The sequence below is a fragment of the Tetrao urogallus genome (assembly GCF_951394365.1).
Source record: "Tetrao urogallus genome assembly, chromosome: 3".
In the NCBI taxonomy this organism is placed as follows: domain Eukaryota; kingdom Metazoa; phylum Chordata; class Aves; order Galliformes; family Phasianidae; genus Tetrao; species Tetrao urogallus.
This window is the reverse complement of record NC_136815.1, coordinates 37,319,750-37,347,250: the sequence shown is the minus strand read 5'-3', so window position 1 is coordinate 37,347,250 and position 27,501 is coordinate 37,319,750. Positions and strand designations below refer to the sequence as shown.

The following is a 27,501-nucleotide window of genomic DNA, read 5'->3' as shown; positions in this document are numbered from 1 at the left end:
CAACAGCTCCATGTCCGTCTTGTGCTGGGGGCCCCAAACCTGGACACAGTACTGCAAATGGGGCTTCACAAGGGCAGAGCAGAGGGGGACAATCCCCTCCCTCTCCCTGCTGGCCACCCCTCTTGTGATGCAGCCCAGGATACAGTTGGCCTCCCAGCCCCCATGGATCTTAGAGGCTACTGTAACACCAAGCACTGCAAAAGTTGCCCATGATTTTTAAGGCTGTTAGTGGAACAATTAACCTCTTCAGTTTTCTCTCTGGGGCTAGCACTGTCGCACCCCGTTGTAACACATAACGAAGGCCATACAATTATCTCCCAGCCACGGTTGCCATACTCCCATTGGTGCCAGGCAGCGGTCTCTTTCACAGCTCCTGCCACACCTCGCTCCTCTCCACAGGACACATTCCTGCTCCTCCAGGAGCTTCCTTGCCTCGGGGCAGCTCCGCTCCAACAAGGGGCTGTGCCAGCGCGTCCCGTTCACATCCCAACAACCCCCGGCCGACGGCTCTCCGAGCTGGCAGGGGACAGCGAGCCCGGCTTCGAAGCAGCCGTGGCCCACACCTTCCTACCGAGAGCGCTTTCCCCCAGCCCGTCCGCATGCAAATTGCAGCCCCGCACCAGGAAGTAGGCTGAGAACCTCCCAGCCAACCGCCTGAAGCGGAGCGAAGTTCCTCCGCCGGCTGCGCCCGTCTCCCGGCCGGCGGGGCAGCAGCGCCGCGCTCCGCAGCTCACGCCCGGCAGCCCCCGGGAACAGTGGAGTTTCCTCGCTGCTTCCCAACTTTCGCACCCGGGAAAGTAAGTGCCTCCGCCGCCCAGGGGCCGCTTTGCGGGCGGGAGTCGGAGCTGGAAGAGGCGGGATGGAAGAGGAGGAGGAGGAGGAGGAGGAGGAGAAGGGGGGCAGCCGGCCGGCCCGAGGAGCTCCTGCTCGGGGTGCACCATGGGCGCGGGGAGGGCGGAAGGACGGCGGAGCCTGGAGGGTCTTGGGGCAGTTGGGGTCGCAGAAGAACGTTTCGCCTCTTGCCGCTGTGCCCTGCTTGCTGTGTCAGGCTGCTCGGAGCCGGGTAGCAGGGTGTCTGAAGGCAGAACAGCAGCCTCAGGAGGAGAGGTGGCCCCCGGGTATTCCTCCTCAATTGCTTTTTCCAGGAGGAATAGTTTCTGGAGCATCGCCCAGCTTAAAGCTGCTTCCTCTTCGCTGTGCGCTCAGGCGTACTTTGGCTTAAAAGAAAACGGCATTGTGGTGTTTCTTATGTGGTGTTTCCTGCTGGCTGCTGCCGTGACGATGCTGTGTGCCCAAGGAGTGGTCGCTGGGGGGCTTTCTCCTGATTTTGATTTCGGATCTGAGTGTCCGGTTAGGTCTGTGTAGTTCTGCATTTGGCATTTCTGTTGAAATTGCATCTTCTGCGTGTTGGCAAGCGAATGCATTCATGAGAACTCGTCCTCCTGCTCCACTGACCTCAGTTGGTGCGAGAAACTGAAGAGATTAATACTTAAAATCTGCTTAGCTACATGTATACACATCTATACAGGAAATATCCTGTATATCCACATACTGATATGACTTCCCTCCCTATGTATAGGGAGCACGACGGTTCTTATTCTATTGTTTTCCCTTAGCCCCCTGATCAGTACCTCATCCCTTGCCCTTCATTCACACCTTTGAAAAAATCCCAGTCAGACCCATCCCATCTTAGCACAACCAAATGCCAATTGGAAGCGACCTGAAAGAGTTCTGTAATCTAGACAGCTTAATGTTAGTTGCAGGTATGAATGGGGGGGGTAATTCTATGCCGATCGTAGTACTACTAAAGAGTTATTTTTTTCCTTATTAAAAATGTATTTGTTGTTGTTGTTGGGAAATGGCTAAGCTACATTGCTAAAACAGCTCAGTTTCACCAAAGAGAATCACATCATGGGACTTATTTCAAACCCAGTGCTGAATGCGGAGAAGGCATTGCTTATGTTTTGTGATAGGACTTCATGTCTTTACAGTAGGTACCACCACCACCAACACTGAAGGGTGTGTGAGAAAAATCATAGCTTTCTCCAAAAAAGCAGCAACAGGCTGCAGCAGAAATCACTTTGATGCTGTTAAATAGGATGTTATAAAGTCTTGGGCAAAGATTAAAAATTAATGAATTCTGTGATCAACAGATTTCTCATTCTGTTTCTCTCTTCTGAAATTTGTGGTGTTTTTCTCTCTCTCCTTTTCAGCTTTGTGAGCTATAGACTAGCTAGAAATGAATTGACTTAATAACATGGAGTTCTATTTTAATTGTACGATGTTGACATATATATATATTTAACCATAATGGTGTAGAATGAACTTTCTAGTCAGTACAGTAGTTGTCTGACTTGAAGTTATTCTGCTTTTCTCCTGCAGTTTGTTGAATAAATAAGGTTGAGGTTGTTTACATATATATACATACATATGTTTTCCGGTTTGTTTCTGTATGAAGGAAAGGCTGAAGCCTTGTAAGTGCCTTTGACCAGCAGAATTGTGCAATAACTTTTACTGACAGTACAATGAATTACAAAACTTGCACATGTGAAGTAAAACCCAATTGCCTTTCAGATGTTTAATATTCCTTGCTTTTAACATTACCCTTTCAAGTGTATTTCCATAAATATGATGTTTTCTTTTGCTTGTATTTGGGAATGTATAAGCAGCTCTCTCGTGTACTGTTTTCCTCTGTTTTATCTGTGTAATTGAAGTAAGCTCCTTTCCTATGACTTTGTTGGCTCCTGTAAGGTAAATAGCATCAGGCAGCAGCAGGTATTGTGGGAAGGAATTCTTAAAACACGCACTGCAGATAGTCCAAGGCCCTAGGAGCTGTAATGTGGTGACTCACAAGACCAGAGATACAATGGCTGGCCTTCCTTGTGTTGCCTGTTGGAGAGAGGTGCTTGACCTATCTATAGCTATTCGGGAGCATTTAAGAACTGCAGCATTTAATCTGAGATGTGATTCCATTTCCGTCTTGAAAAGGAGGCACTTTTCTATCTGTATTTTGCATGTTGGAATCCTAATGAACATCTCTGAGGTTTTTGAGAAGAAAACTAGTGGCCATGAGCCAATTTCTGTTTTTGTTGATGCGCTGGGAGATCTGAGGAGGAAGCAAGGTCTTTCCTGCTCTTCATACACGAGTGTTCTGAGCGAAGGGCGGCTGTGACTTTATTTCTCGTGTTCAGGGAAGTGTAGAACCAATTTTACTCCTGGGGTTCACGGAGTTCTTTGTAAAAGCAGGTCTTTGCAAAACTAAATGAGCACAGAAAACAAGCAGATGAGGAACAGCATGAAGGGTTTCCAAAAAAAAAAAAAAAAAAGGTGAAGGGACAGTAAACATGGAGTAGGATTCCTTGCACTCTGCTTGTGGCAGCACATCTATACACAGAGTTGCGTTGATCAACATCAGTGATCCCCAAAGAATGCAAGATGTCATGTGATAGTGCTAGGGATGAGAGGAGAATTCACTGACTGGGAATCCTCGTGTGAGCTTGGTAACGAGCTGGTGATACTTCCTCATGGATCTGTGGAGCTGAGTTTATAAATAATTGCACAAAATCATGCGTATCTATTAAACAGTCTGTTATTTCATCCTTAGAGCATTTCTGTCTCTGTGAGTAGCAACTTCATTCTGTAGAATAAACATTGCCTGTTTTTTCTTTCAGACTATATTCCCACTTCTGTTAGTTATCTGCTGCTTTATTTCTCTCATTTATTTGTGTAATCTCTTTCATATGAGTGTAGGAGTGCTAAAGAGAGAAAGACTTCCCAACTTACCAAGTGATGCCGCAGGAAACTGTGTAGATAAGCAATATAAAATTACATTGAAATGAAAACAGCCAACAGCCTGTAGTGAAGCAAACAAGTAGGAGGAGACTGTCCTACTACAAACAGCTACAGTACCTTCCCAAAGAAACTAGCTTATACTAACAGAAAGCAAATACTAAGTAACTGTCCGTGTTGTGTATATTCCTAGCTTAAATTTAAATGGCAATTGTCCTTCAGGGAAGGATGTAAATGTCTGTGCTTTCTTATTTATTTTTGTGTGATGCAAATACGTTTCCTGTTGATGTGGTCATCAAATGGTGTCATTTCTGAGGCTGAATCATCCACAGTGGTGTTCGGCATCTTTTCTGAAGATGCGGGTTCATGGTACAAAATGTAAATGCAGAACTGCATCTTGTACTGGAAGTATTTGCTCCAAGTACTTAAGAAATACTTGTGTTCCTAGCATACCCTGAAGAACTATTCATTGGGGTGAGTAATTAGTTGTTTTTGTCAGCTGAGCATCAGAAGAGAGAAGATATCCTGACAAACACTGCTGGAGAGAGTAAGAGGACACGTAGGAAAGGTGAAGAGTGTATGAGTAGATTTCATTTCTTTGGGAGAAAAATGGAAAACCAACACTATTCAGGCCAATGTCTCTTTACTTTAGGAGAGCATCGCCTGTCTGTTTCAAAGTGCTGGCATCTTAAGTATCTACAACTGATTCCTATCTTTGCACAGTGCTATGGTCAGCTCAAAGTACTGAAAAGATAAATGGTCTGTACAGTGTGACCTTCTTCCTCTGTGGTCTCTGTTGCATGAGGGCAGGCTAGTTCTTCCTGTCTAAACTGTGGTTGATGCGTTGAAGAATTTGTTACTTGATTTGCAAAGGCTTCCTTTTTACTTTATACATTCATTTGACCAAGCCATAGAGAGAAGATCATATAAAAGTTCCTCTACTAGCAAACTGCGAGATGTTAAAACTAAAAAATTAGGTAGCTCACCATATGGATAGAAGTACAGGATACATCTTTTCTTCTGGAATGATAGCTTTTGGAGTTTTCTTTGTTTTAGCAAGCTCAGCCTACTGAAACAGAGAAAAGTTTGGAAGGAATGTACTCTATCTGAGGTAGGTTCCTAACTGCTTATTAGTTGGTTTAACAGAAAGCCATTTCAGGAAGCTCGTCACAAGGTTCATTGCCTGTTAAGTGGATTTATATCAGTAAACCACTAGTATTTTGTCTTCTTTAGTTTGTACAGATAAGTACATAGAAACTACTTTATTTCTTTAGTTTGTTTTCTTTTTGATGGCATTTTATATTCAAGCTGTTTCTTGAAACAAGTTATTACAGAAGTTAGTGCAAAGGTAAGAATATTTGGCTGATAAGCAGGTTTGTTCTTTCCATATATGACTATACTAGACTATTCTTGCAACAATATTAACATTAGAAGTCAATTCCTGTGTTATGCTAATGTATTTGTAAGTTAGTAGGTCTGACCTATGACTGAGTTTTACTCTATCTATCTTGATAATGAAAATATGTCCCAGTTTTGTCATTGGCATGGGAAATATTCTAAGTAGTAGTACATCTACTGCATTTATTGAAATTGCCAGCTCCATCATCGTGAGTCTCTTATTTGTTAGATTCAGTGGGTGGAAGCTCTTTTTCTCCAGGGCAATTCCATCCCTGTCATGTGTTTTGATGTGATATCTGAACCTCTTCAGTCAGTGCTGATTGCCCTAGCGTGACTGTGTTTTAGGTCTGGACAGATGGCAGCTGGAGAGCACAATTGAAGTGATGGTCAGTACTGGTGTCAGTGTCACTGAGGAAGTGAAAGTTTTTGGCAAACACGCAGGAAGGGGATGGGCAGGAGAAAGAGGAAATCTGACGTTGGATGTTCTGTGTTCAGTTTGTTCAAACGCTCTCCAAGAGGCATTTGGACATGTAGCTGTGGGGTAGCAAAGCATGCAAATGGGATTTAAAGGACGTTTTTACATTGCCAAAGGTTTGCTAACCTATACGAAGGCTGAGGAGCAGTGTTACAGCCCTGTCAGTGTATAGAAGAACTTGCCCTTTAAGCAACTCTCCTGCTTGATTGCTAGCATGGCACTTTGTATTCCTTTCTCTGTCCCGCAAGGTCTCTGTGCTGTCGCCACTTGCCAGCTGTGCTCACGCTGGCTGAGCAAGATACTAAAGCAGCTATCCTGGCGTCAGTGAAGAAGCACTGTGCCATATTAAGGTGAATGGTAAGCCCATTTCTCTTGGCACTTAGATGACCTGGTTGATTGGCTACAGACAGCAGTTCTGCAACTGGGCCTGACTAGGAGAGCTTACTTCCTTTGAAAATCCCCCTCTTAATTTGCTTGGTAGCAGTTCCCTTCCCTCTACCACTCACCAGAGTGACAGAAAAGCATTAGAGTCACACTACTTTGAGTGATACTGTTAATAGCAATGTCCTGTCCTCCTTTTTTTTTTTTTTTTTTCTTATTTCCTGGAAAAAAGAAATATTTCAATCTTTTTCCTGCCATAACAGTACTTTCTTCCTACCACTGTTTCCTTTTCAATTCCCACATCATTTTATTTCAGCAGTGTCATTCTGTTTCCGTCCTGCTTTGTTTTGGAGACTGTCAGTGGTACAGGTCATTTATTTCATCTCTTGATTTGGATCTCTGTGCAGTAACTTTTTCTTTTTCCCCTGTCACAATGTAAGCCTCTGTGCCTTGCATAATCTAGTTGCCTTTTGTAATCTACATGTGCTGCCTTATTAGGGAATAAGTGCCCAGAAATATGTACCTCCAGCCTCTTGCTCTGAAGTCCCAGAGTGTCTGGCTCAGCAGTACTGATATGGTCTTTGCAATGTTTTCAGAAACCATTGCTTCCTTATAGGGCAGCTCTGTTGTTCTATAGATGGCCAGAGTCCTTTATCTAGAATTGGTATTATGTATAAATGCAGTCTGTCTTTAGAGTAAGCTGTTAGTCGCGTTTGATTTAAAAGCGTTCTTAGCTTTACTTGAAATAGGCTAATTTCCTTCTTAAATGTAACCTGTGAGTTGGCTGCGACCCCTTTGTCTGCTGTCAGCTGTCTGTGATGCTGTTTCTAGCTCTCTTGGATCAGGTTTTGTCTCTCTTGTATGCAGGAAGATTTTCTGTGCTGTGTATGAAGGCTTTTGCAGCCAGTGTTCATCCTCCTCATAAATCCACCTGGTTTCACTGCAGCAGCATGGATTTATCAACATGCATGCTAGCCTGGAAGGAGAAACCAAGGCTTCACACTGAGTGTGTGGTGCTATAGCAGCTCAAGCCCCAGGATTTCTGGGCTGTGCTCTGGTGGCAATGTGCCCCAGGTACCCTGTCCCCTTGGATAGTGAAAGGAGTTAGCATTGAGAGAGCAGTACAAGCTTTGAAAAATCAACTTATGTGGAGCAAGCACCAGCAGGAAAGTGGTTTATCTGAGGGAGTGGTGAAGTGGGGGAAAAAGGTCCTTCAAGTGAGGTATATCTGTTTTAGATGAAACATTTAAGCAGGTCTGGGTGTATTGGATTCATTGGATTTCATGTCAGAAAATGGAATATTCAGCTTTTTAATACCTTATTTGAATTGGTGATGTGAATATTGCTCTTTTTTGTAATGGATTTAACTATTTGCTATTTGTCTTTTCCTGATATGATTTCCTTGCTTCGTTGGCAAAAATAAAAATATCAAGGTGCTTGGTGTGGTGTGACACAGAAAAGTCATTGCTCCTTTGAGCAGTGGTGCAACTGTTTTGGTTATTATACATTCTGTATCTTGTCATATCCATTGAGAAAATGTGTTTGCCTAGAGTCTGAAGTTCTCTGCCCTATTAGTTATTTTTTGCTGTTGATAATTTTTTCTCCTTTTATCTTTTTGTTTATCCGAACTTCCCTCTTCACTTATTTCCCAATATCAACCTCATTTCTGACCTCTTAGGGATTTCCCCTTCACCTTTTCTCATATGGTTTGTATAGTCCTGAGAACTTCCTGTGCATTCCCACAGTATTAAAGTGTTTTCATTGCATGGGTCTTAATTCTATGAGATTCAAACATAAGTTCATTGTGGAGTCATTACAATTTTCCTGAGCAAGTCTTAGATAATTGTGAACAAATACTGATTTATTCCTAGCTCTTGCTTGGAAAGTTAGCTGAATGCTGAAGACATTGCAGCTGCAAAAGTTGTATATAAACAATGGAGCTTTTGCACTGCCTGTGGTTTTCGCTCACTAAGGTATAATCATGCAGTTTGCCTGTGAGCTCTGTATTTCATACTTGAAATTACAAAGGTTACAAATTTTAACGAGCAGCCAGTACAGTTGTAATAAGAGAGCTGTAAAATTATTGCAATCTGTAGTATGAATGTGAAAATAATTCTTCTTAGGGACCTCGCCTTTACCACGTGTCTAAATCTGCTAAAATTATCACTTGTTTTTGTGCTCATTGAGGTCTGCGTCCTGCACTTTGCTTAAAAAGTCCTGGCCTGAGCTTCTCTGAGATGTCAATTACAGGATCAGAGCATGATTCAGTGGAAGTGGCTCTGGTCATAATTGATAGGTCGGCATCTGTAGCCAACTGCTAGGCTTCTGAGCATTAAGCAGGGCTAGGAACAACAGAAAACATAAATACTATGCAGTCTTGATGCTTTGTGAACGGATCACCATTGATTTTAGAGAGAGGAAAAAAAATGTCAGGCACAGCCAAAGTAGTAGCAGTGGTCAAAGTATTAAAGGATTTCTGAAAATGAAGGAAATGGAAATGTTAAGCAAATGCTGCATGATTCTTCAGGTCTGAATAAAACGAAAGTGTTGTCCTCTGCTTAGAACTTCTGCTTAGTGTAGCACAACTTATCCCAGATGTAAAAGGATTCAAATCAAGTTAATGTTCTTGCATAGCTGCTATTACAAGATTTGGAGAACTTTCTTTTTTTCCCCCTTTTCTCATTTTTGCTCTTGAGAAAGGTCCCCTGCAAAGACGCACGCGTTTGCAATCCAAGGTGCGCAGTTATTCATTAGGATGTTTGAACTAGGGACAGCCAACTGAGCTGGCGTGCCGGTGCTACACAATCCTTTCTCAAGAGTTTCCAAATTCCCATTCTCATCCCTCTCTGAAAGATGGAAGAATGTACAATATTTGATTTTGGTTAACTTTGGAGAAACTACTTATTCGTGCTCACGCGTGCAGCAAATGTGAAAAGAATGCTTAGAAACTTGAGTGTTGGTTCTTACTCTGTGTTTGTTCAGTGACATGTATTCCTCTTTACTGTCACCTCAGCTTGAGTTGTTTCACAAGATTTTAGTAAAGTGTACTTCTGCCTTTTTGTGCCAGGTTTTCAGTCCTGATCCTCTTTGCATTCCTTCTGGATTGTTTGGTACATTTACGTCTGTCTCTATCTCTTCACAAAGTCCTGATCTCAATGACGTCATCTAAAAAAACTCCAGAAATTGCTTACGCTGTAACTTTTCTAGTTTTATTTTCAATATTTGTAGCAAACGGTTGCTCGGACAATTTCCTCTGACACATCCATGTGCACCCCAAATTATGGCATTTGCTTGGAACTGATCACTGAGGTAGGAAAGTTACCTAGAATGTGCACATTTTAAATTCGGTGCTCCCAGAGGAATAGAATTGACGTAGAGTTTAAGTTAAATGGATGAATTATAAATGGACCAGTGCCAGAATGTGGATTACACCTTTGAAGTTAAAGCTTGTTCTGCTAATTACACCAGTGAGAAGAAGGTTGGGTGATTCCTGTCATGAATGCTTACACAGTTAGCACTAAATGTTCTCCTAGTATTACTGGAAAGTCTGAATATAGCACAAGACATCGTTTCTGCTACTGTAATTTACTGACACTGGATTTGACACTAATTTTTATAGAACTATTGCAACTTCCTTTTGCAACTGAAGAAAACTTGCCCAGGGTTTGCAAAGTTCCAAGAGGAACTGCAGTCTGGGTGAGAGTAATAGTATGCATCAGCACAACTGATTTAACCCCAGATTTTCATCTGAGTTCAGAGCTCACCCTTAAAACTTAATTACATTCCTCAGTACATTGTTCTGTTTGGGAAGGGTTTCTCTGAGTATACAACATGCCAAAGACAGTGCAGCTAATGAAACACAAAATAGTCTGCTAGAGAAGTAGATCTTTTTTGCTACTCAATTATATGTTGGCTTTTGAGAGGGATGGAAAAAAATACCTGTTTTGTGAGTTGTTTGTGAAAATCAGTGCTTCAGAGAGGCACCCCAGTCACAGTGTGATGCTACTGTAATGAGATTGCTATGTTTCAATGGCAGGTTTGTTTGTGAGTATATGTCAGCATTTGAACATGGAGGTGGTGCCAGATTAAGACCTCTAACCAATGGAGGAGCACAGTAAAAGCAGCATGATGCAAAGTAATGTGGGATGGAAAATGACCAGGCTAGTAGAGAGTTAATATCCATTGATATAGAAATCACTCATCAGTAATTTAATCGCAACTAACTTAATTAGGTGCTGAAAATGAGTTATAAGAGTTCTACTAACTTGATTTATTCCATAGAGTTAAAATTACCTGAATTTGGGAAAACAAAAGCTAGTATACACTGATGAATCTGCTCCCTTTTCCTTCAATACAACACACTGAAAACAGAAGATAAACTCAAAGAAGAAGTGGTGTGCTTTCTATGAGGCCACCCTCAAAACCTTCACCATGAATTTTTTGACTGTTGTCATACTGTGATAATTCCATTGTCTTTGAGCCCTCTGTTTACAGTATGGCAGTAGATTTGTTACAGGTACGTCTCAAAGCAAGGCATCATTTCTGCAAAGGACTTTTTATTGTCAGCAACATCTCTAACTGATTGAAGGCCATGTTTATTAGTAACCAATCTCCCCTTAGTCATAGCAGCTGTTGGTGATTCTCCCTAACCAGTACCTTGTTCATATGTTTGTCAGGCATGTTAAGGCTGAGTAATAAGGGCTACCTTATTCAGATGGGAATGAAGGAAGGCAAATATACCTTCCAATACAGCTTCTGGAGGGTGCAGAGTGATGGATTTCAGCTGAAGAGCTACCTGGGACACAGCCTGATGATGATACTTAAAGAGACAACCAAATTTTGAAGCACTTTACTAAATGTTAGAAAGCTGCTCGCTTTGTCCTACATCGTCTTCTGAAACTTGGTGAAACTAGGAGAAGGTCACTAATTTCTCTTTCATGTATTACATAGTAAATGCAGACATTTGGTACTGCAAAATAGCTCATATAGAGCAACTGGTTGCTCAGTGTAATTTGTGTGGCTACAGCTTTGTCCACAAGTAAATTGACAGGTATGTTCAAATCAACAGTATCAGAGTAAAACCGCTGTGTGTATGAACAAGGCGTTCTGGACTGATGTAGAAATGTTTGTTGTACACCTCAAACTACACCTTGTGTGGGAGGCAAAGTGTAGAATAGGGAGGGGAGAGCAAGGAGGTGGGTGAGTAGTGCTGGAGTGAAGGATAGGATGTAGGTTTGTAAATTGGCAAGACCGGCAGCAGTGACAGAGAGCTGCAGAGGTGTCAGCTGTGCTGCAACTGTTCAAAAAGTGTTCTTTAAATAAATAAATTAGTTAAAGTTTGCCCCTCTGTCCTTCATTTTTGTGACTTTGTATCCATGGATTTCTGTGCTGTGGTGTAGAGGTACCCCTGGACTTTGCCCCAGAGCCTTATCATTTTTGTGGGTGGTGTCCCATTTTCCTGTGCCATGGTGATTGTACCAGTCATTTACAATGGAGAGGAGAAGGATCCTACTGCTACTTGTAATGAATTGACATCTATAAAGCTCGGGTGTAGTTGGCAATGCAACACTCGGGGCAAATGCTGGACTACTGAACCTTTGGCACATTCACATTATTGACCAAAGCAGTGAATTTAAAGATGCACAAAATGTATGTGAATCACAGATATGCTCAGACTGTGATCCTTTGAGTTTGCTCAAGGGAGTGTAACGCTTCCGAATACTTAGGAAAATTTTTGATTCTCCTTGGTATAGTGGTTTGGCCAAATTTTCATTTGGAAATGGAGATTTGCTTACATGAAGTTGCTGTTTCTCATTAGTAAAGGTTCTTTACTAGTGCAAAAAATGATATTTTTATGTATAGTTTGCTCAACACTTAAGTTTGTAAAGTACTTGGTAACCTTCCCTTTAAGATGGTTAACATTTTGGCACACTTCTTTCCCTGTTCTGTTTCATATGATCCTTTTGAATAATTTGATGAAAGTATTTGTTCTGTTATGACAAATTAAGATGTTATTTGATCTTTTCCCCTATCTTCAAAAGGTAAATACAGTGGAAGAGAAGTTGAGGAAATGGGAGATGTGGTTGCCTGAGGGCTGGCAAAATGAATTAATTCATTGTTGATAATGATTCAAAAGTCTCGAGGATGCAGTTGAGGCAAATGACCGTAATAAAATGAAGCAAGTGTTATAAGGTCAGAAACCAGATGTTAGTTTAATATAAGACTTGATTTAAAATCAGTGCCAAAGGTGCTGACTACATGAATCTGGCACGTTTTCACGATACATGAAGTCTATTATGCAATGTTAACAGAATTACAGTCTAATGTGGATTAACTTTCTTGTGCTTTGGTATTTTTATTCAATTGAATAAACAGGGAAAAGAATCGGTAGTTTGTATAATCGTATTCTACATCATTTCAAAGTGATGTTTGACTTCAGAATTTTATTCTTATCCTTTTACAAGTGTAATAACACTGTTGTGCTACCATGATGGCATTAGGTACTTTCAGTTTCTTCGTGAGTTCCCTTATTTCTTAATTTTTAACTGTGGGCAAATTTATTACATGAAACCAAGAAATTTAGGAGAAAGCTGTGGTGGATTCATAAAAAAGAGATAACACTTCTCTCTTGCTCATTGCTTGGTTCTCTCCCCATCTGCTATCTGTGCTAGAGCTACCGCTCTCATGTCATCAGTTGTGCTGATAACCATTATATTTGTTACCCTGTTATTCATAAGTTCCTGTAAAGGAGCTGAGCACTGGATAAACTTATCTTAACCCTGGAATTTAGAGGCTAAACAACAGAAGATTGGACTTTGGATTAGTATCAGTTGAATATAGGAAACTCTTTACGTGAACTGATACAGTTAGTTTTGCCAAAGTTACTCTATAAATGCAGTTGCAGTGGTTGTGGAGGGAAGTGCAAACCTTGTCTGACCACACATAATTTCTACTTAGCCATATTTGACTATTTCATTCTTGGAAGTTTGAGGTGTGGTAACTTAAAAACTCTTACTTTCTGTTTGTTAAAGCAGTGTTTTAGTTAATATTAGACATCGCATAGCTAGAATGCCGTATTTTTAAGTTAAAAATAAGCTAAATTAAAAAAATAAAGAAAAGAGGAGGGATATAGAAGAAAAGGTTTCTCCTGTGTGTGCAACAAAACACATCGGTACAGCAACTGCAGGTATTTTATCACACCAGAGGTTTCCTGTTCTTATATTAGCTCTCTGGGGGATTGTTTTCTGTTTGGTCTGATACACTGTACACTTTCACTGTAGTCAGATAGCAGCATGTTTATTTCTTTTCCCCATTCTAACTTGAAATCTGATTTAAAAAACATCTTTAAGTTGACTTAAATCAGAAATGTTATGTAGTCCTTCAGCTGATTTCAATATGCAGACCGATATGGGAGGGGAAAAAAAAACAAACAAACCAACAATGCCAAAAGGTGGAAGAATGGGTGTCAAAAATGTAATGAGTTCAGTAAAGTATTTTGTCAGCCCAGATTGGTGTGGTCGGAATGAGATGTTTGTGTGCTCATGTTGGGAATTGGGTTGTGAAGGGGAGGAGCAGAAATACTGGTGTGGGACAGAAAAACCAAATATTGCAGAAGTAAACATGATGGATCTGGAACTGTAACAGGAGTGCAAACATTGGAAAACATTAAGGAGAGAAAGGAAAATGATAAAAAATGAAAATAAAAATGAGATAACATGACAAAGTTGAGTTTTCTTGCTCATAATGGCTTAGGAAGGAATTGTGAAAGACACTGAATAGGATTGTGGTGCCTGTCTGCTGCACTTCCCCAGACTCCTGTCTAGTTACACGTTCCTGTTGCTTTGAGACTTTTTTTTTTTTTTTTAACAGTTTCATTAGCAATAGAAAAAGTAGGAGAACAACTGGAGGCATTAGAAACACATGGGCAGTTGAGAATACTGTGCAGAAAGGACAGTCTGGCAAAATATCATGGAGAAAAGACGTAAGGACATGCTACCGGAGATATGAAAGTCTGCTCTCATGAATTTGTCATTATGAAAAATGAGACAAGCCTGGATGTTCTAACTGATCACAAGATGATTACAAAAGGCCAGTGTGATGAAAGTTTGAAAACAGTAAACTCACTGGGGAACGTATTTCTACCTTTGGAAGAAACAGAAGTGCTGTTTGTTGCAAGGCAATGCTGAAAGTCATCTTGGGGCACATGAGCAGCTCCTGCACTTAGGAGGGATGAGGTCGAGTGAATGCAGAGATGGGGATGTGGGCTCCTGGGTGGCTGGTGGAAATAGAAAAGACTGCGAGGTCTGGGTCCTTAAAACCTAGAGAAGAGAGTGAGAGATGCCGCGCTTCTTCCTGATTACTTGAGAAGGTGAAGAGCCAGTTAGGTTCAAAGCTGTTATCAGCCCCAGAGAGTGTTTAAGACTGGGAGTTGTGAGATGGCCTCAAAGCCAAGTGTGGTGAGGATCTGAAACCTTTCACATTTTGTTCTTCCCCACTGCCATGCAGTAACCTCTGTATAAACAGAGCTTTATTACCTTGTTTCAAAGCTTGTATAATGCAATTGTACTGCCTTTTCCAGAAGGTAGTTGTTAGACCAGTAATAAAGCAGATAGCTCTAGTGAACCCTTGGAAAGTTTTATGGTTCAGCTTATGTGTTTGAGGATATCTCATAGACTGCTCCATACAGTACAATGATATTTGTTCTTCGAAGGTTACCCTGTTGGTTAAACAGTTTGCTGTCTTTGCTTCTTTATAGATGTGCATGTCAAAATATTATTGTAGCTTTGTCTCACCCTTTCCCAGAAAGAGAAGAAAGAAGTTTAAGGACTCCCTGTTTTTTTTTTTTTTTTTTTTTTTTTCTCTTGTTTTTAGAAATGCTGCCAGCTGGAATGCAGTTTCTTACAATACAGTTACAAGTGGAGTCCCAGGCACATCTGTCATAGTAAACACTGGGTAGATGGAGGCTATTCTTGTTCTTTCTTATAACATTCAGGGCTCACGTCATGATTCGTGTCTCTGTGCCATCTGAGGGGCTGATTCAGTTTGAGAGACACGCAGATGATGTAATGTGGTCCAGTAGAAAAGTACTGAATTAAAAAGAGATTAAAATACATGAGATGAGGAGCGACTGAGACGTACATAACCATTTCAGCGGAAAGGCGAGGGAAGAACAAACTGCTGAAGTTCCCCTAGCTGGTCTCTGCTGCAAAAACAAGATGTAGGAAGTGAAACAGGCCCGAAGATAAAAGCTGACCCAGGATTTCTGTGCTCTGAATAGTCTAATGTAATGAAAGTTACCAGGCAGCTGAGGCTTACAATAAGAAGTCAGCAATGAAGTTTAAGATAAAGTCTAATTCCTTAAACTTGAAGATTGCATTTATTTCTGTATTTTCTGGAATGAGAAACTGAAGCAGTTGAAGGAGGTGAAGAATAAAGTTAGGGGATGGTATCGAGAAAGCGGGTGTTGGTGTCCTTGGACGGGGCTGGCTCACAGTTCTTCCTCTGAGTGGTTTTAGATCCAAGTTTATTTGTTTTTCAGACCCTGAGTGAGTTTGTTTCTTTCCTCAAGACTCTTCTGCCTTGGCCTTGACCTTGAACATAATGCAGAGCAGTCTCACAAGCTTTATTATTCAGTGGATGTGATGAGAGCATCACAGTCTTACCTTCTGTCTTTGGTACTTGTGAAATAGCAGGAAAAAAAAAAGGCAGGCATTAATGGCTACACTAAGATAAAATAGAATTAAACTAGGGAAAAACAGAAGGAAGAAAGGATGTAATTTTCCATTTTTGAAAGATGTGTTTAAAAGACGAAGGAATTTATCCCTCTGCTCTCCAAGCTATTTTAAAGTCCTAGCTTTAAAAATGTTTTTGTTTTTGTAGTGAAAATAATTGCTTCCAGTTCTTTTACTTGGAATTCTGGAGACAGAAAGCTGTGTTAAAGATCAGAATAATTTGAGGGTCTTCATTTATTTCTTCTCAATGGACCATCTCTATCTTATTTGTACTGCAAGGACACACTTCTGTATATATGTATAATGGAGTTGGTGGTGAAAATTTTAATGCTGATGAAACTTATAATTGAATACAAATTCACTTTATGTGTCAGTTTAAGCACATATGTATGTAAGTGTTAAAAGCTGAAGCTACCCACAAAATTGATGTTTACATTCTTGATTGCTGTTCTTTGGATAAACAAATATTTATTGGCTAAAATAGAATTGTGCATATACCCACCATCACATTTGAAGTTCTTTAAAAAATACTTTATTATTGGAAGAAGAAAAAACAAGCCAACAAAGTGTTTATTTTAGTTGCTTTCTAAAAATTATTATCATAGGTAAAAATTAAAATAAAACTGCTCTAGAGAATTGAAAAATCTGTGAGGGTTTGAGAATCACTTGCATTAATGCATGACTTCAGAAAGGCCCAGATGTATCAGGGTGATTTTTCAGGAAAGGGTTTCCCATTTGCACTGTAAATACCGTGTGAATCACAAGGATGCCAATAGTTGCAACCGTGAGCAAAGAGAAAAGTAAGATCAGCTTTTAAGCAATGGAGGGGAAATTAAACCTCAATTGCTAACGGTGGCAGATGGACAGGCAGTGGTCACACAGTCTCTGACTGCTGGAAGCAGCAAAAGGCAGATAGCACAAGAGCACTTCTAGGATAGAGAGCAGCTTTTGACCTTCAAGTATTGTGCTGCTTTCTGATACTCTGGAAATTTGCTTTGAAATTAAGACCCACGTGCTGCCCTAGCAAGATGTAACAGAAGATAACAAGGGATTCAGTAGGAAAATTTAAAGCAAATGTCTCTATAGATATCAAAGCAATAGTGAAGAGGATCTGTGTGGACAGCAAAATGCGTGGATGAATAGTAATACCTTCTGTACTGGAAAACTTTTGGGTGGAAAAAGCCTGAGTGAGGACTGACAGTATTTCCTCTGGTGTCTGTATTATTTTTATCTCTGAAGAACAATAATGTGGTGTCGTATGTAATTATACTGTGCTCCTGCATTGTTGGTTGTTGGTTTTTTTTGGCTTTCCTTTTATATCTTCTCAAAACACTTCCTTGATATTCATTGTGATACAGGAAGAGAGAGCTATGCAAATAAACACTTGATACTAAGTAAAATATTTTATTTATGCATGGATTAACTTTCTCCCTTCAGAATTTCTTTATGAGCACTGTGTAGACTACAAAAAAATGCACACTGCATACACTTCTTGCATTTCAAATCTATTCTGTTGAATGGGTAATATGCTAGGACTTAAAGTTCGTGATTAACTCTCGTAATTATATAGCATTTTATATTTCGAAATCCATTATTTAATGTGTTTTGATTGAAGCTCTCCTATCAGTGCCTGCTATTTATACTAGCTCCACAAATGTTTATGTTGATACCACTCTCAAAACCCTGGGAAGGAACTTTAGATTTCAGTATAATACTGTGGGTTATAAAACTGACAATGCAGGTGAAATGCACTGAGTATATGCCCTTCAGTGCATACACTACACTCAATCACTGAGCAGAGGCTTTTGGAAAAAAAAAAAAGGTACTGGAGGGAAGGGGACAGTAACTCCCCGTTGAAGCACGTACTGTCTTCAGTACCAGCTTGGGGCTATTTGGTTATTGGAGCCCAACTCCAATTTTCATAGAATCATAGAATGGCCTGGGTTGAAAAGGACCACGATGATCACCTAGTTTCAACCCCCCTGCTGTGTGCAGGGTCACCAGTCACCAGACCAGGCTGCCCAGAGCCACATCCAGCCTGGCCTTGAATGCCTCCAGGGCTGGGGCATCCACAGCCTCCTTGGGCAACCTGTTCCAGTGCGTCACCAACCCCTGTGTGAAAAACTTCCTCCTAATGTAGATGTAGCTATGTTCACTGAGGGCTAGGAGTTTTCATCTCTCAGGGGAAAAAAGCAGTTCTTTGTGATGAGATGCAGGATTTCTTTTTGGTGCCATCACACGCACTGTTTCACACACTGTATTTGTGCAATTTTACGTGACACTGAGTATACTGCTGTGGGATTAGATAGCACCTGCACATTGATACTACTGTTCCATTGTTATTGTTATGAACAAATGTTAACCTTGAGCTTGCAACAGGACCTCACAACAGGCTCACTGCTCATGTGCTTTAAGCTGCCAAAAAAAAAAAAAATCCAACAACAAAAAAAAGAACACGTTAGTAAAAATGCTTTTCTGTGACTTTACATTGGTGCTGGGTGAACTGCGGTCTCCCAAGGTATCTTCAGGTTTCTTACAGCAATAGACAAAGGCAGTTTGGATCAAATTATCTTATGTCCTCAACTTCAGCAGTTTGTTCTGTAGAAGCAGAAATACTCAAGAGCAAAAAGGTTAGCGCTTAGGTGGCTAAATACCTGATCTTGCAGATACAGCAAGTAATTAAACACTGGGCTTCCAGTAGTCTAGGGTGAGCTTGCAAACAGCAACTTGCTTACGGGTGTACAAAAATTCCCTGTGGACCATTTTACAATAGAACAAGAATCATTCATACATTTACAATTATTAAAAATAAGAATCCTCTTCTTTATCCCCTCCCTCCCCAAAGCACATAATCCACGCAGAAGTGAACGTTTGGAAAATCTTCCAGTGAACTTTGTCACAAACTAATATTAGGCATTATGGATGTATGCCTCTAAGGGAAGATCCTGGCTGCCTCCGAGTCTCTTTGTGCAGGAATGGGGCATGGAAATGTTGGTGCACAAGATGGAGAACCTCTTCTTCAGAGAGATGGAGGTGAAAGATGTAGTGTAGGGCGCTATGATCTAGCTTCTCCAGCTGTGTTTTGTTCACAGCTGGCTTACTTCAGCCCTCCATCTGTGCTGAGCTCTTATTTTGTTTTACACTGTTCTTCAAAGAACTGGCTTTAAAGATTAATTAGGGCAGGGGGAGTGAGAATATATGCCTGCAAGGGAAAATATGACCGTGAACCTAGCATTAGAGCACTGACCTGAAAGGAGGGAGAGAGGAAGGAAGAAGAGGTTTGAAAAGCCTTCCTAGTAGATTCTTTCAAGAGTAAGTAAAATTGCTATCCTCCGAGGGAGGAATATAGAGATAACATTGTATATGTGTTTGCTGAAGTGCTCTGTAATTACATCGTGGGATTAGCAGTCAGGTTCCAGCCATGCAGATGCTAGCAGCTGTATTTCATCTGACTGAGCATGGATGCACATTCTGTGGGAAGGATTATCCTTCTCATTTGTGTTGGAGAAGAAATACTTGTGTGGTGGTTTGTCATCACTGATACACCTACTGTCTGTTTTAAACTGCTGTAACAGGTTTATCTGGACAAGGAGATTGCTGAAGGTCACTGTAGCAGCATATCTGCCCTGGAGCTGGGATTGCACAGATCATCAGCCTGGCGAGAGACAGGGATTTGAATCCAGCCGAGCTCCCTGCTAGATTGGCAGATGCAAAATAAAGTGGGGACATACAGGCATGGCTAACTGCAGCTGCAGTTCTCATCATTCAGAGTGGATTATTTCTTTGTTTCCTGAAGATCTGCTACACTAGAGCCTCTGCAGTATTTCTTACAGCTTAAGAGCAGCCTTCTCTAAAACACAGAAACGGGTTTTCACTACAGTAATTATATTTGCACTTCTATTTGTTTTGAAGGTCACAGAAGAATCAGAAAGTTGGAGAGGAGGTGATTGAGGAGAAAAGATGATAAATCAGAAAATCAGAAATGTTGGAAATGGTTGGAATGGGAAATGAATATTTTGAAATATTTACTTCATTTGTGGATTGGAACAATAAATCATTGGTTTTTTTCCTTTGCATCAGAAAAAATCTTATAGTATGTGTTCCGAACATTAAGTTGTTCTTCCAGTGAACTACTGTATATAAAAAGGAAGTAAATGTTTGCTACATAAACCAGATGACTCTGTGGGAAACTGCTTGGTTTATGGCATAATGTTTTGTTTAATACCTTTTTTATTCCAACAGGAAATATGGGATGTATAAAGTCAAAAAGGAAAGAGAATCTGCATGGAGATGGTCTAGATTTGAAGAATCAATCAGTACGTAAAACTGAACGAACTATTTATGTGAGGGATCCAACGTCCAATAAACAGCAAAGGCCAGTAAGTAGATAGTCTCAGGGGAGAATTCCACTAGCAAGATCAAAGCATGACTGGCATAGCTTAAATTTCAGTCCAAAACACAAGCATGAAGAAATTCAAATTGATCATTAGTCTGCAATTTGGCTTTTAGTGTTGTGCAGTTCCCACTTAAAGGATATGTACTAAAAAAAAAAAGAAGTTATTGATTGATGAATTACATTGTTTTATGTGTTGTAATTTACATTGTTTTCTGCATGAAACACTGGGAGACTCCCTAGTCTCTCCTTGGGAGACTTTTGACCTAAATGTAGGTATGTCTGTAGAAGAATGCTAGGTAATTTTAGAGACATCAGTGTTGGATATTAATAGCTAAGGGATCCAGATGGTGATTACTTCTGTTTAAAACGGTTGAGGTTAGAGTCTTTACCAGTTGTAGTCAACCTTCCTTTTATTCACTGAAGGCCAATATTTGACCTTACATAAGGTGTGTATGTAAGGGAGCAGAAGAGGAGCAGAATGAGTGCAGTTCTGAAGCCGGCAGTACTGTGGTGAAAGAGGAACGAGCTAAGGGAAGTTCCTTGTGTGCTATCTAGCAAAAAAGAAGGGGTGCTGGGAAAGGAAATCTCACTGGTTAGTAAATAGGCTTGCTACTTTGCAGATTTACTCATACCTCTTTTCCCCACTCCCTCTTCTTCTGAAGAAGGAGTATTTCTTAACTGTCCTTACTCAGGGACTGCATTCTCTATGGATGTTGATTGCACCCTCCTATTGTTTGTCGCCAGCTGACACAGTATTATGCTCTGTATCAATGTACACAAATCGCAATTACTGTTTGCATTATTTTTAATTAGGTTTTTTTTTAGCTGTGCTTGTAGTTCTTTAGCATGACAGTTCCTTACACCGGCAATGTGATACTAGCCATCCAGTTATCCCATGTAAAGCCTGTTCAGCAGAAGTTGCAAAATGTGAACTTTCCCTTGTTGAACAGCTTCCTGGGGTCTGTGCTGCTCAGTTCAAAATCTAGTTGGGTTTTACTGTATTTTCTTTGTTGTAATTTGCTTTTGATGAGAGGTCAAAAATGATTGCAAAATGCTTCATAAGACATATAAGATAATAACAAAGCAAGTGAATAATATGTAACTGTAATGTAGTGTTGGCTCAGAGATATAAAACTGCTTAATTAAAGGCATATTTCATTATAGGCAAATACAGATGCACACCTTCTGCCGGGACAGATATTTGCCAATGAAGGTAAGTTTTCCAAAGGAATCTTGCTGCCTATGTGTTATGTCCTCATCAGATTGTGAAATAATCAGAATAATCCTTTGCCTTTCTATATTTGTAGAACCAGAAGAGCATGGACTCATTGTAGTAGCTCTGTATCCTTATGATGGCCTTCATGAAGATGACTTGTCCTTCAAAAAAGGAGAAAAATTGAAAGTTATTGAAGAGTGAGTATGATAGTTCAAATTGTATTGTAATTTCCTTTTTTTTTTTTTTTTTTTTTTTGACTTCTAAAATTCTTTTGTAATTTTTTATTTGCCGCTTGTAACACAAGTATACAAATGTTAAGAAAGATCCCTTATCTGTGAAAATATGAATGTGGGCAGAGCTTGGCAGCTGTAATGATAACCAAGCTTTGCTCTGATGGCACCAATGGCTTCTAAGTGGAGCCTGAATGCAGAGAAAAGGCATTTTTTCTCTCCTTGGCACAACAGAAACTGAACAACCATTTATGACTTTCCTTTCCTGTGTGTACTACTGTTGTGTGTTTTTCAGGCTGGGAGACTGGTGGAAAGCTAAATCTCTTACAACAAAGAAAGAAGGTTTCATTCCCAGCAATTACGTAGCAAAAGTAAACACCTTGGAAACAGAAGAGTAAGTTCTTCCAACTACTGCCAGGCTTCATTTTCAACCTTGTGTTGTATCTTTGGTGGGTGGGGGAAAAAGTTCTAACCCTCTGAAATATTTTTCAGGTGGTTCTTCAAAGACATAACTCGAAAAGATGCTGAAAGGCAACTCCTGGCTCCTGGAAATGGCCCTGGAGCATTCCTTATCAGAGAAAGTGAAACATTAAAAGGTAGACTTTTGGATGGGTGATTTTGAAATTGATATTACAGTTAAAATATGCAAGCTGTCTTCAAAAAAAAGTTTGCATCAAGTGCTATGGAATTATACCAGTCTGTCAGTTTTGAAATGACTGCAGCTACTTAGGAGTAAAAAGTATGAGAAAGCTATCAGGGAAAGAGATGAAAGCTACAAATTCTTAAGTTGAAGCAGAGGGGGATGTGTGTACCTGTGGATTATTACACTGACAAGAAGCAGCAATGAATGAAAATATCTTTTTCCTTCATAGCACTCATGATTCCTTTGTTAAAAGACAGTTTTAGTTCTAAATAGTAGAAGCTGTATTTTATTGTCTTCCATTTTTGTATCTATATCCATCACTGCAAGTTTTAAAGTATAGTTAACGCATAAAAGGAGTCTACACTTCTGTGTTGTAGCATCATCTAAAACACAAGCAAAGAAACAGTTTGGTAAAGATTTCTGATATACAGATACAGCTCTTTGTACTAAATGTTTAGTAAGTTCTCCAGGTGTTTCAACTGAGATGTATAGAAGAGCGTAAGATGGTTCTGCTCCAACATCTCAGCTCTAATAGTGACCTAACTGGATGCTCCAATTGGATACATTGGATCCTCCAGGTGGAAAACATGCTAATCCCTTCAGTGGATCATATGTCTGTCCTCTCCATAACAGTAGTTTTTTTTTGCCCTAACATTGCAGATGGCCAAATATTGGAAGTGGTTGCTTAGGGAAGTGGTGGAGACACCATTTCTGGAAGCATTTAAGAGGCATGTGAACATGGCATTAAGGGACATGGTTTAGTGATGGGACTCAGTAGGTTAGGTTAGTGGTTGGACCTGATGATCCAACTTAAATGATTCTATGATTGTTGCTTAGGAAGTTTTCTGTAACTAGCCCAAATCACTGTCTCTGTGCTCTCTAATGAAGACAGTGATTTAAATTCAACAGAGGCTTGTAGAAGTAAGGCAAAGTACCCACTAAATATTTCCTTCTGTCTCCTGTCACTGGATGTGCATGTGGAGAGAAAGAGAAGGAACCGAGGTGGTTTCTTCTCCTTTGGAAATGGATAATGAGATTTGTGTAAGTGAAAGAAATTAAGAGTTCTGTGGTTTAGGATCGATAATATGCTGCCCCATCTTAATTCCTAACTGAGGTTAGAATCCCAAATACTGAAAGACCTTCATGCCTTCTTGCATGCCTCAGGCCATTTCCAAACAATCCCTTTTCTAGCAGGCCGAGACATCTAGCCTGTTCCTTTTTTAACATGCTGATCTTCGAATTTTAGTTTCTATTTCACTGGTTTGACAACCCTAGAGTTGCTTTCCCAGATGTTTCTACTCAAATCAGTGTGACTTTATGCAGTACATTAGTTATGGATGACTGGATTATGGAACTCTTAAATTTATTGAATAAGAATGAAAGAGAAAGTCTGACTGTAAGCACTTTGGTGACCAGTTCAGAGCTAGCTATTGACTGAATTCCTTATGTTACTTGCAATAGGCTTTTTTGAGGAAGAAGTAAAAATAAAATAAATTAAATATTTTCGTTGATAACTGTGTGTGTGAGCAGCCCAGACTTGCTATCTGTTAATAATCATTCTTTCTTTATTCTCAGGCAGCTATTCTCTGTCCATAAGAGACTATGATCCCCAACATGGTGATGTCATTAAGCACTACAAAATTAGGAGTCTAGACAATGGAGGATTTTACATCTCTCCAAGAATAACTTTTCCCAGCATCAATGATATGATCAAGCATTATCAAAGTAAGTTAAATGTGTCAGTGGATTACGGAATAGAACACAGCCGTTATTTCCTGTGAAGGAAAATAAATAATTACTTTTTTGTTTCAAAACTTTTTGTCTCTTATTTCTAAGTAACTCAGACATGCATGTTATTAAAGATAAAGTAAAAATTATTGGAACCCTACTAAGGCTGCTTTACAACAAGGCCTAATACATGCTCAGTTGCATGCAATTGTAAAATACAGAACAGCTTTATAAAACATCTCATCATAGTGATGATGATGTGAGACAATAGACAACACTGACTGCATAGACACAGTGATGATAATGTGAGACAATAGACAAGACTGACACCCTAAATAAATAAATTCTGTCTTTGAGAGTATATTGCACCTACTTTTATTACAAACAGGAAGAGGGATAGGATCAAGTTTCCACCTATACTTCAGCTACAAAAGTGACTTTTTATTTTGCACAACCTGTTGTTCAGTAACTCAAAAACATATATATATTTTTGTCTTGCCTTTGGGAAGACAGAGAAGAAGAAAGATGTAAATCACATCAATTTTTCAAAGCCATGCTGAGTTCTTGGCCATGATGTTTCTCTAAGTTGTTAGATATGTGTGGTAAGGTAGTTTTTCTGCACGGCTTGTAAGCCTGATAATTATTTTACATTTGTGTTGAAGTTATAGCTGATATGTGGCTGGAGAAAAAAATAGTTATGACCTATTTCTGCTTGCATTCCTATGTGTGTGCACATCCGAAACATACGATAAGAATACCTGATGACAAATTCCGAATACAGATTTCAAGCTCAACACAAATGTGCATCTTCATCTACGTACTGTTATCAATCAAACCTTAAATTTATTTGTTACAAATTGTAATTAATAAAAAACAAGCAAACGAAAGAAAACCAATGATGGCAACCAGATGCATATGACACCTCTCTCTTAAGTGTGAAAAGATTATGCTTTTATCAAGTAACTGAACTACTTTGAATCGGCTTTGAACTGGTTAATGCACGCTTAAATTTGTCTAAAAGAATGTAAGGCATTAAAGTGTAATGGATTTTACAGTTTGTGTTTCTTTTGGAAAACAGAACAATCAGATGGCTTATGCAGAAAACTGGAAAAAGCTTGTATTAGTCCAAAGCCTCAAAAACCGTGGGATAAAGATGCATGGGAAATTCCACGAGAATCAATTAAATTAGTGAAGAAGCTCGGAGCTGGTCAGTTTGGAGAAGTCTGGATGGGTAAGCTTATTTCTTTGAAAAGAGTACATCAGCTGAAAGTAGTAGCGTTTAAGAATTAATCTGAATAACAGTAGATATGAAGGCCTGATTTAATATACTTAGAATATACTTGCCATGAGGAAGAATAATAGGAAAGAGGATTTGTGAAGGGTAAGGTATCTGACACAGACTAATTCTTAGGAGCAAGCACTGTAATGTAAGGTCTAATACAACTGGCTTTGTTGTTGTTGATGTGCTTTATGGGGAAAATAGAAGGTTTTACTAAGATTTGACTCCCAGTTCTCAAAATTGATTGGCATCTCAAAACTTTAAGTCAAATCAGGTTGTGGTGGAAAATCTGAAATATAAAGTAATTATCTTTTAGTGAATTATGTGTAGTTTTTATCATCCATTGGTAAAGAAAAGAGTGAAATATAGTGTATGGGGCTATCATACTGCATGAAAAAAATGGGTTGTTTAATCCAAGATTATTGTCTGAGCTTGTTGCTGAGGAAGGTAGGTGACTTACATGAGTGGAAGGTGAGAGATTGATATGGAGACTATCATGCAGGTCTCCAGTAATGAAAGCATCACAAGATTGTAGTAGTCAGTTAACAAATTTATAGTGTTAGTTGTAATCATAATTAGCCTTGGTTGCTTAAAAACATTTTCTCAGCTTCAATGACTTCCTTTAACAAAGAATTACAATCATTGTCTAATCACAGTCTGATCATGATTCAATTCTCTTCTTTTGAAATGCTGCCTATTCAGGCATCTGAGTATTCTTTTGGTTTCGTATTACATGTTCTGTGTGCTGTTCTTTACTTACACACTGGTTAGTGATTACTATCTTACTTAATCAAGATGAACGATACCTTCCTTAGGTAAAAGTAAAGCACGGAGTGGTTCTATTTGAGTGGCAAATTCCACACGTGTTTACAGTCAATCAGAAAGGTGTAATTCAATTGTAGGTGTAATCTTTCCATATAAACCATGTAAAAATGCCAGCAACGCATCTCTATGATGTTAAATAACCAGATTCAGTCTTTTGTCTGCCTTCACAAGAAAAGGCTTAAGAAAGCCTCTGGCTTGAATGACAATTTTTGTGCTAGTTGAGACAAGTGTTTGCCATTGAACCATTTTTCTCTGCCTAATAAATCAGGGCAAGAAATAATGAACTGACACTGAAGTACTGTGGAAAACTTCATGGCCGAACATTATCACCCTGTTGAAAATGAAAATCATTATGGGAAGTGACTATTTCTGCATACACACACAAAGGCATAAAACTTTGAAAGGGTGTTTCTGTTTCAAGATGCTTCCTCTTGTTTGTGTCCTTATTTTGACATCTCAGTTGGTCTAACCCTTGTATCTGAATTGCTGCGCTGTGAGAAAAATTAATGTACTGTGAAATGATTCATTGCGTTTCCTCTTCTCTGTTTCCTTTCTGAAGCAAGAGCAGCTGATTAGCTTGGTGCAGACCCTTTCAAATCAGGAGTATGGGTAAAGTTTGAGGTGAAAAAAAACTATGTGATCTGTGCAGGATGCCAACAAGCAAATGTGATGATGACCAATATAGAGGCATTTGGCATTACGTAGAAGTATGGAGAAATCTCCCAGTTATATACTTCATCTGAAGCAAAATGATTCTTAGGCCACAGTATGAATGAGAAATACTACTCCATATCTTAATTACTAAAGACATTTCAACTTGCTCAAGGTTACCTAGAATTTTGTTTTCAGGGGGAAGAGCATCCAGTTCAGAGGAACTGTATCTAGTTCTAGGTTTCTCAGTACAAGAGAGACACGGAACTACTGGTGAGATCCCAACAAAGGGCCACAAAGTTGATGAAAGGACTGGAATATGACTTCCATGAGGAAAGGCTCAGAGAACTGAGACTATTCAGCCTGGAGGAGTGTTGGAAGCAATCTTATCAATGTCCATAAATACCAGAAGGGAGGGTGCAAAAAAGAGAGAACCAGGCTCTTTTCAGTGGTGCTCAGTGCCAGGATGGGAGGCAGTGGGCACAAACTGGAACAGAGGAGGTTGCCTCAGAACACCAGGAGCACTTCAGTGCTATGCAGGTGACAGAGCACTGGCACAGTCTGTGTGGGGGAATCTCCTCAGGGACATTCAGCGATCACCTGGATGTGGGCCTGGCCCCTTGCTCTGGGGTCCCTGCTGCAGAGGGGGTTGGGCCCAATGTCCCTTCCAACCTACACTGTTCAATGTTGTTATGAAGAATAGAGCAGAATTGGGTGCACTCTCAGCAAATTTGTGCCAAACTGAGTGGTGCAGTTGAT

The 27,501-nt window shown here is 39.9% G+C and overlaps 1 protein-coding gene across 3 annotated transcripts in view; it reads left to right on the top strand.

Moving 5' to 3' along the window:
• Positions 1 to 5,738: 5,738 nt before the first annotated feature.
• LYN (LYN proto-oncogene, Src family tyrosine kinase) overlaps positions 5,739 to 27,501 on the top strand; it is a gene marked incomplete at both ends in the record, with an annotated part of 38,643 nt that continues 16,880 nt past the window's right edge. The window contains 8 exons of one of the 3 annotated variants that reach the window (XM_079533932.1): positions 5,739 to 5,778; positions 20,017 to 20,153; positions 21,335 to 21,383; positions 21,478 to 21,583; positions 21,912 to 22,010; positions 22,109 to 22,212; positions 23,835 to 23,984; positions 25,066 to 25,218. In XM_079533932.1, coding sequence (XP_079390058.1) covers positions 5,739 to 5,778; positions 20,017 to 20,153; positions 21,335 to 21,383; positions 21,478 to 21,583; positions 21,912 to 22,010; positions 22,109 to 22,212; positions 23,835 to 23,984; positions 25,066 to 25,218 — 838 coding nt within the window. Of the gene's footprint in view, positions 5,779 to 20,016; positions 20,154 to 21,334; positions 21,384 to 21,477; positions 21,584 to 21,911; positions 22,011 to 22,108; positions 22,213 to 23,834; positions 23,985 to 25,065; positions 25,219 to 27,501 lie in introns of those variants that run through there. The other 2 variants (XM_079533934.1, XM_079533933.1) reach the window with 2 other exon arrangements.